Source organism: Poecilia reticulata, linkage group LG5, assembly GCF_000633615.1.
Source record: "Poecilia reticulata strain Guanapo linkage group LG5, Guppy_female_1.0+MT, whole genome shotgun sequence".
Lineage (NCBI taxonomy): Eukaryota > Metazoa > Chordata > Actinopteri > Cyprinodontiformes > Poeciliidae > Poecilia > Poecilia reticulata.
Window position 1 is genome coordinate 32,215,757 of NC_024335.1, and position 10,316 is coordinate 32,226,072.

The following is a 10,316-nucleotide window of genomic DNA, read 5'->3' on the forward strand; positions in this document are numbered from 1 at the left end:
GCGCCCATTAAAACGGAATTAGGTTTTAATAGGGAATTGAAATTTGAGAATGTTGTTGATCAGTTAAATAGCATTGAAGGGGAAATGCTATTTAACAGTTTTTTAAATAATACTGGGATCATTATGAGAATTTGAGGTATAGATATTAGGATCCAGTAGATGGCAGTAGTGAAACAATCATGGATGCAAGCTGCCATTGAAATCTGAAGAAGAAGGGGCCCATTTTTATTTAGCACATGCTAGTAGCAACACGAAGGATCAGCACTTTTACTGTTACAGTTACCGTTCGGAAACAACCGTAATCAGTTCAGTAAAATCTAAACTTGGCAACTTTTTCTTTTTCAACGTAATAAATGTGATATTCAATTGACCTGTTATGACTCAAATTTTGGGTTTCCACCCCCCTCTGCTGCTGCTGCATCGCTGTGGAAAACCTGGAGCAGCAGAGATATCTGCGGCTTATATTTGTATGTTTATTGGTTTAAAAGAACACAAAACTTTGGGGTTGTGGTTTATAGTCCGGTGTGGCTCATAGTTAGGAAAATATGGACTATAATCCTTCCTGGATTTTTTCTGTGAAGAACCCAGAGAGGGTTATTTGATTGTGCTTTCTGGAAAACAATACATTTTTACATTTAAGCACTCCCGCAATCGTCACAGTTTTTCTGTTACAAACTGACTCCGGCCCCCCAGCAGAGAAGGGAAAAGTTTATGTGGCCCTCACAGGAAAAATTTGGGGACCCCTGCTCTATGTCATGATTCTATGTTGTTGATTAAATAAAATCACATGGTAATGACGGCGTATACATGTCTGAGCTTAGCGTATGACTATCTGATAATGTATTCTGATCTGACAGAACACCGGTGTCCTGCAACTCTTAGACGTCTCCGTGGTCCAACACACTTGAATCCAACAGCTGAATCACCTCCTAAGTGCAGTCTAGTTCTCAAGAGTCCTGCTAACGACCTCATTATTTGACTCAGGTGTGTTGAAGTAGAGATGCATATAAAAGTTACAGAAGACCGACCCTCGAGGCCTGGAGTTGCCCACCCCTGGTCTAGAGTGTTTCCTCTCAGAATTTCACTGCATCTTCATTAATTTGTCATAGTGAGGGAAACTGTAATGCACACTCCGGTTTTAAGCCACTCCTTTCACAAGGCTGCATAAACAATCACTCATAGGTATTAGCAAAACAAACCTTTCAGCAGTGGTAGACAGGTTAGGGCTGCAGAGGAAATGCTATTCAGCGGTAAATATTTAAGCAGCCCTGAGGCATGATGGCAAGTATTCCCAATAAAACCCTCCACCTGCATCGGAAGTGTAACTCAAGAGCCATCAGAAATGTAGGGAGGGGCAGGGAGCGTAGGGGACACTGGAGTTAGGTATGGAGGCCAGCATCAGGATAATAGTGCTGTCATTCTTTTACCAACATGACAAGAAAAGTAAATGTTACCTGCAGCAGGATCCAGTCGACAGACATCTTTGTTCATCCATCCATATATTTTACAGAAGATGCCGTAGTCTCCTGAATGTTGAGAAAGCTGGGAAAGCTCAAGCATCTGATCAGAGAGAAGTTAAAAAAACAACTCTGACCTACTTGTATGATAGTCATTGAAAAGTAAAAAAAGTGTACAAAAAAAGTCTGAGTGTGTTCAGGGTAGTAATTTTCTTTTATTGCTTTTTACCCTTAAGTAAAAAGTCCATCACAGATTAAATGTTCCTGACATGGTGGAAGCTGTGTCTCTAGGACCTTCCAAGCATTCACTATTACTGGAAAAAATCTGACAAAGGCAGAACACTTTCTGCAGGTTTATTTGCTTTACAAAACCTGCTGCTGCTCTCAGTGCCAGTAAAAAGTTTTGCCACTTGGAATTTTTTTATCACTTTTTTTTTTTTTTTTTTTTTTTTTTTTCACTAAAAGCTTTGTTGATCATGACGGATTTGTAAAAGCAATAAAAAGGGTTAAAACATCCAAGGGAGTGAACTTTCTATACCTTTTAGGCATTGGACATTGGCAAAATAGTGTAAAAAAACTTTTTTATTGGTGTTCATTTGAAATAACATTTCATCACCGAAGCTGTTACAAAGAAAAATTAAGGTTTCATGTTCACCAATCCAATGATTTTTAACCTCAAAATCTCCACAAAGTATGGAGAACACAAACTGAATCTGCCCTGACCAAAGTCAGATAAGCTTCAAAACATCACTTTTCTCTAATACTTAAGACTACTGTTCTGCCCCAGTATGAGACTCCAACAGCACATCTCTTATTCATGTACTCCTTAAGCCTGGAAGCCTGGCTATTGTCTTCCTACATAATTCTGATCAGTTGTCATCACCATTCAGTTCTCATCTGGGTTTTGTGTCGTAGAGCTGGATTTCTCAGGAGGAATTTCTGGCTAGTCAGAAAAAAATATGACCTGGGCTGAAGGAAGGAAACATCTAAACATCTAAAACATGCAGAGCAGTGTGTCTTGAGGACCTGGGTTAGGCATTTGGTTGCTGGAGAGGAATTCTCAAGAAAATGTGTTAGTAGCTGCAGAACACTTGAGACTGGTGTAGAGGTTCACCTACGGGCAAAACAAAAGCACCAAAACATCCTGCCAATGATAGAATGGGTTGTGTTAGAATGGCTCAGTCAACTTTAAGTGCCAGACAAATGTTTTTCAATTCTGCAAATAAAAATACTCAAATATGCTTGTAGGTTTTCGAAGCTGGTAGAGAGATTTAGCTTACCTGATTTTACTAATTTAAAAGGTTTGATTGCTTCTATTTAGCTAGAATCAAAATGTAACCTTTCCTCTAGTTTTCCACAAGCTGAGAAAATGATACAGTGTTCCTGTCGAGAAAAATAAGGCCAAGTCTTGCAAGCATATGTGCTTTTGCCTCATATGATCCAAATTCTTCAAACTGAACGTCACCAGGACGCTGAGAGCAGCACGTCCTCCTCTGGCTCGCTTAAAATGTTCGTAACTTTATTAAAGAACAACAACAAAAACGTGCTCAAATTAATGACCAACAACAATAATAATCTCAGTGATTATTGTTTCAACAAGGTGTTACGCAATTCTGTGCGTTTCGGTTCCATCACCAAAATAACTAGCAGAGCAGGAGTTTAAAATGAACTAATCAACCACCTCTGTGTTCATGAGAGGCTTATTAATGATCTTAAAATAAATATCAAGCCTGCAAACATAATATCGTAACGGACTGAACGTTATGTTTTTAACGTAAAAATGTGCGAGTGGTTTTGAGTTGATCACCTGTTAGGGTTGTTTTACCTTTGTTTACCTTTATCATGGCGCTTTACAGTCGCTGTAATTTCTGAACGTTCAATAAACGACAAACTTGGACTAATTATCTCGTTAGTCTGTGATTATACGTCATTTACAACAAACATCAAACACGGTAAATATGTTTAATTAAGWRTTTAACAAACAAATGGCTTCTACCACGATAATTATGTGAAATTAAATTAATTGTCTAATATAAAAAATAGTTTGGTGATGTCGGGCTCAGAGTCTGAGAGGCTTTTCCTTTATCAAACTTTTATTTTGTTTGCCTCTTATTTAGTGGAAATATTGATGATGTTGAGATTTTCTCCAAAATGATAGCCTTTTTCAACCTTTATAGCTCCACTGTTGGAAATGAGGCTCTAACATTCACAAATGACAGTGAAATAAAATCCAGTCCAACATTTGGTTTGAGGTGATTCCTCTGGAACCTGTTGGAGAAAAACTATCCCAACTTCAGAAGATGTGCATTTGACCTAACAGAGCTTTGTGGTTCCTCCTGTCAGGATGAGGAGGCGCCATGTTAAGAAGAGAAGTGGAAGCTGCAGGATCTTCAGAACAACCGGGTCATGATGCTGGGCTACTGATTATCCCTCTGTCTGGACACAGGACACATCAATATAACCAGTTTAAAAGCTAAAATGAATGGTTATATGCCAGACATGGAAAACTGGGATGCACTCCATGCCATGATGTTCAGGATTTAGGTCTCATGGCATCTCAAGCCATTGCAGCCAGTGGGCTGAAGGAAATACAGCTTTATTTTGTAGCAATTCAAGAGCTACCCAGCTTTTATCGCTTCACAAAAAAATTAATCAGTTAATATATATGTGCAATATCAGTAAATATTGGTTATCAGCCACAGCTGCAATGAAAATATTGGATTTAGATATTGGGCCAAATTTTTATATCAGTGCAATCCTTACAACTCGTCGCACAAAAAACACCAGCATCAATACCAAAGTTACACACTCCAGATAGAACCAGCATTAAATAGAATGCAAAAGGAATCTGAAATAGGTTTCTAGTGTCAAGGTTGTTAAACACACACTGAGGTTCTTTGTCTCCTGTCTCAAATGAGTCCCTTCTTACCCAGGAACTCTTTTTGAAACATACGGATCAAATTACCCTGCAGCATGCTAGGATTTCCCTCTCATCTCATACCTTGGCTTTTATGTATGGAACAAAGACTTAAGCACACACACAGCACATTCTCATCCTCTGTACAGACTTCAAATAACACTGTTTTTCCATTTCCCTGCCACGCTGTGTTCCTGTGCCAAGGGAAAGCCTGTGTCCTCAAATGCCTGCTGGATATTCACAAAGTCTTCAGAGAGAACGACCCAGCCTACATACTGAATGACTTGTACATCACAGATTACTGCATCTGGATCCAGAGGGTCAGGTAAGTTCATCCAGGCACACAAATTCATACACCAGCATCTTGAGGGAATTACCTTCAGAGCCGTGGGAAGTGCCACTCAGCTCTTAGAAAACATTAGTCATTTAGATGAGAGGTCCAGCCGAATGATTTGTCTCAGTAGGGACAGTTCAAGAGTGCAAATATTATCTTGCAAATATATCGGTTATTTCTCTCTCCTTGTCTTGCAGAAGGAGCAAAACTGAGTCATAAAATAGCTATCTTCATACATTTTCTTAGACTCAATAGGATTAATTTATGTAGACAACACTAAACATTTTATAGGCTGAGCTACAATACATTGACTTGGATCAAAACATGTTCATGTTTTGATCCAAGTCAAATTTACATTAAATCTAAGCACATGGTGCCCTGGATAAGGTGTCTGCCACAATATTATCCGAGCCCCTAATATGGCAGATATCCAGGTAATAGGGCTGCAAAAACAACATCCATCGCATCAATCTGCGATTCGAACACTGCAATGAATGCAAAAATCTTAGAGGATTGTGATCAGTATAGACCACCAGAGGAACACTGCCAGAATACAGGTAGATTTCAAAATGCTGTAAACCCCAAATTAGTGCCAGTGTCTCTTTTTCAATGACAGAATAGTTCATCTGAAAATGGTTGAATTTTTTAGAGTAAAAACTCACAGGTCGATCAACTCCATCATCATCTKGCTGAAATAAGACMGCACCTGCACCTACATCACTTGCATCCACMTGCAGGTCAAAAGGATGATCCAATYGTGGAGCTGCAAGAACAGGGGAGGAACAGAGGACAGATTTGACATCATCAAAAGCTTTCTGACAGGAAGCTGACCAGGTGTACTTCACTTTATCCTTCAGCAAATCTGTCAATGGAGAAACCACCGTAGAAAAGTTCTTACAAAAACTGCGGTAGTACCCCACAAGACCCAGGAACCGCTGGAGTTCTTTTTTTGTTGTTGGTACGGGATACTGTAAAATTGCAGTTATTTTGGCTTCCACTGGACGCACCATCCCTTGCCCCACCACCTTACCCAGATAGGCAACAGTAGCCTTAGCAAACTCACACTTGGACAAGTTAATTGTCAGGTGAGCTTCAGCCAGTCGTTCAAACAGCTTACGCATGTGAGCCAGATGTTCCTCTCACGTATCACTAAAGACCACCACATCATCCAAATATATGGCACACCCTTCCAACCCAGACATAACCATATTCATGAGACGCTGAAAGGTTGCAGGTGCATTTCTCAATCCAAAACTCATTGCAGAGTAAGAGAACAGACCAAAGGGAGTTATAAAGGCAGAAATCTCTCTAGCTCTCTCAGACAATGGAACTTGCCAGTAACCCTTCAATAAATCAAATTTACTGACAAACTGAGCTGAACCCACCTGATCAACACAATCTTCCATGCGTGGCATAGGATAAGCATCAGATTTTGTAACCATGCTCACTTTCCGGTAATCTGTACAAAATCTAAAACTTTTGTCAGCCTTCTCCACCAACAAACAAGGTGATGCCCAGCTAGATGCAGAGGGTTCAGCAATACCATTATCAAGCATGTACCGAATCTCCCCCTCCATTACCTTCTGCTTCTCCTCAGATATCCTGTAAAAGCGCTGGCTTTTGGATTCTGGATTCTTCTGAACAGCTCTTTACTTAGAAAATAGGACTGGAGTGTCACTGAGAGCCGTTCTTTGTTCTTGTAATGCTTTGCGTACACTGTAGTAGCTATCATTTTATTTAATCATGTACATTGATATTCTTTTAATTAACAAATAAATAAAACAAGAACGAAAGAACACGCAGAGCATGCACATTGCTTTATGATTGTTTTCGTTCAAAGTGGCAGCTGTAATGTCTGCCATGGTGTCAGACTACCTGGCTTCATGTAGCGGGAGAGAGGGTGAAAACAGTCATGGTGAGCTCCTTCTGTTTGGTTACTTCTTTGTTGCTCCTTGGTCAGTGTTCATAGTTGAGCGTTATTTACCGTCAGGGCATTGCCTCAATTGCTATGTTTAATGGTGCAGACGGTGAAGGTTTCTGACATGAGCTATATGGGCAAACACCAAGGGCGTTATCTTTTTAGGGATGGCACGAGACCGCCACTGATTGTAGCACAAAGATGGAAGCACTTCATTTTAATGTTGGTCAAATTTATTAAGTATTTAATATCTAGGTGTTTTTATGGGAATATGGATCTTTCAGATCAATTTGAGAAGCAATTTTGATCACATTTCACATTTTATTGTGTCATTCAGCACGGGCCGCTGGTCTTGGTGTTGACTCGGTCTCGACTTCCCTCGGTATTGGTCTCGACTTGGTCTCGGACCCTAAAAGTCTTGGTCTTGTCTTTGTCTCGATACGCTCTGGTCTTGGTCTTGTCTTGGTCTCGGGTTAGGTGGTCTTGACCACAACACTAGACGGAGCAGCGCTGACTACTGTCAAAGAATGAACATTACCTCAGTTACGTACCAGGCTCCTGGTCTCCTACCACAGAGCCTAACATAAAGCCCAATGAGGAGGAGAGAGCCAGGGAAACGCTGATTTTAAAGCTGAATGTGACAGTTGCAGTCAGGGAGCGCTTTGGATTCAAACTGAATCATTGGTGACTGTGTTCATCACAGTCATCAGTGAACCACTGAACCTGTGGGGCTGCTACTCTGTAAAACAGTAGCAACTAAACAACTGACATATCCACACCTAAAACGAGCCAGTGCATCTTGTGGGTGGCGGCTCCCTCTCCCCCCTGCCATGAACCGGAGGATCTGAATGTGAACTCCAACCCCATCCCAATTTTTTATTTAAAAGGTGTTTCGGACAAGGTCTGTTTGCATTGTTATGCAATTTTTATGCTATTTGTAACAATGGTTTCAAATTGACACTAATATTGTTTATCGCAACAATTTCTGGTACAATTAATTGGCCAGCAAAATTTGTTATTGTGACAGGTCTAATCAGGAGTTCCTGAAACACTTAGACTAAATAAATTTGACAATTATTGAAAAAAGTATGAGCTTCCACAATAAATTGACTTAGGAGGGAAAGAATACAACTGCACACCATGCATTTTCATATTGCAAATATTTCCACCCACTTTACAGTTCTGTGCTACTGTGTGTTGAGGTTTGGGGTTGTAATGTGACAAAAAAGTCCAGGGTGTGCAAGTCACTGTAGCTTTTCAAGCCTAACATCGAGAATCTCTGCTTTGTTCTTCAGATGATGCAGGTCTTCCGCCTTCCCCTCCTCCTAGTTCATATTAAAAAATTACTCACACACTTTAAATGTGAGCCTGCAAGAATATTTCTCAGTAATGAGCTCTGTTTTACTTTTGGCCAAAGTTCAGCTGAATGGTGTGCTCATCTGGAAAAAAGCCCAGTTGAAAAATGTGTGCCTGATGTTGTAGGCTCAGTGCCCAGATGTAGACACAATAACTGGTCCACGGGGATTTAGTGCAACCCCACCACCACCACCGCTCCACCCACTTCAAGACTTTTCCAGTTCTGAATCTGAAGTTCTGCTCTGAGAACGGTTCAAATGCTGGAATGCAAGAAATCAGCTTCAGGGTTTAAGTTTGATGGCTTGCGTTTATGTCCTCAATTGAAGAGTCATCTGGACTGTAGGATTGAGAATTAATATTTGTGAATATTTCCAAAGACTTACAGCTGTGAACCATGGCTTTGTCACCCTGTAAAAGAAATCTGCCCGAGAATTCCCTATATATGAATAAGCTGAAGACAATTTTTTCATGTGTAGAAAAGTTGCATAAACTTTTTTCCCCAATTAAATAAAATGCTAAACTTATTTTATCTCAAAGAGAAACTTAATGTTGTCGTAACTCGTATCATCCAAGTATGTTCAGAATGGTTGGATCTCTGGCTACAATCAAGTAGCTTGCCATCATCAGTGTGTGAATGTGTGCCTGAATGGGAAAGAAAGATGAAGTGTCGTTGAATATCTTCAAAAGTGCTATATAAGTCTGATGTCAGGCTCAATTTTTAGTCAGCAACATGTTATGGATGTCATGATTTGTGAGGAGTGGTGAAGGAGGACGCAGGCAGACCCAGGTTGACGTGATGATGATTTAATAAAAAATCCATAGAACGGAACAACAGGCAGCAAGACGTTACACGATGAGGATCCGACAACAGACAAAGACAACAGGTGGGACTAAATACACTGGGAGGGTAATCAAAGAAACGAGACACAGCTGGGAACAATCAACACACAGAAAAACACATATCACCACAATGGAAAGGTCCAGAACTTTAACGCGTTCATTTTGATTAATTACATAGGTTTTAACAGATACATTTTTTTTAATGCAATTAATTTTTATTTATTTTTTCTTGCATACAAAAGTCCCTAGCCAGAACCTTTGTATTTGCATATTCTGGTACGTCTGTAAATTTGAAGCCCAAACAACAATGATGGTCAACAACGCCGCTTCTCAGTTAATTTTTTCTTTTAAAAAATGATCTGATGGGTTGCTGGAAAACATTATTGTTGTGTTCAAGATGTGCTAAAAGGAGTTAACTTATCAACAAAGCTATTCGAGGATAAAACAGCATCTCAATGCTAAACACGTGGCAGCAGCACAGATGTCCCCAATGCTAATACAGTGCACATTTCTTTTTTTCTTTTTTTTTGTCAACATTTTTATTGAGGGATCAAACATGGTCTTGAAGCGTCAGCAATACAAATGTGTCCTCATTTTCCTTATGTGAACATAAAACATAAGAAAGACAATACAAAAATAAAACAGAAGTTACATAAATAAACAAGAACATTCCCATGACCCGCCCACCCCCCTTTCCGTAGGACTTATATCTTATCACACCGAGGTTCAAATTAAATCCATTTCAAATAGAGTTATCAATATATTGCCGAAGGGGTTGCCAAGTTTTATTGAAAMGCTTTAATTTATTTGCTAAAGAAAACCGAATTCTTTCCAAATGAGAGAGCCTTACCAGTTCTTCCAGCCACAATTTAACAGATGGAACCTCTGCCTTCTTCCAAAACATCAACACTAGTTTTTTTGCTATGATAAAGGCATAAGATAATAATTGCTGTTGGTATTTATTAAATTGAGAAAACTGAACAGAAACTCCAAGTACAATTAGAAATGGGTCCAGCCTCAGCTCTGTATGGAACATATCTGACAAAGTTTTGAATACGCCRGACCAAAATGGGGTTAATTTTGTGCACAAGAAATAAGAATGGAGTAGTGTGGCTTCTTCAACATGGCATTTGTCACAGAGTKGGKATGTGTCAGGGAAAATTTTATGTAACTTCGCCTTACAATAATGAAGCCTGTGTATGACTTTAAATTGAATAAGACAGTGTCTAGAATTAGCAGAGCACTTGTGTATATTCTCTAAAGCGGCCTTCCAGAGTTCAATACTTATCTCCGTTCCCAGTTCCTGCTCCCAGCCTATTTTAAGACCCTGCGTGGACGGCGAGGATCTGGATAACAACACATTGTAAATCTGGGAGATTAAATGTCCTTCCTCACCACCCAACTTGAAGAGTTTGTCAAATTCATTAGGTATTATATTCTCTAAAGTGTGCATATGTTTTTTGACATATGCCCTGACCTGTAGGTATCTAAAAT

General features: G+C 39.7%; 1 protein-coding gene across 4 annotated transcripts in view; it reads left to right on the top strand.

Annotated features, from left to right (window-relative positions):
• Positions 1 to 10,316, top strand: part of shq1 (SHQ1, H/ACA ribonucleoprotein assembly factor) — a 96,938-nt gene that overhangs the window by 50,726 nt on the left and 35,896 nt on the right. For all 4 annotated transcript variants that reach the window (XM_008410596.2, XM_008410595.2, XM_008410597.2 and 1 more), the window contains one exon: positions 4,579 to 4,699. In XM_008410596.2, coding sequence (XP_008408818.1) covers positions 4,579 to 4,699 — 121 coding nt within the window. The remainder of the gene's footprint in view (positions 1 to 4,578; positions 4,700 to 10,316) is intronic.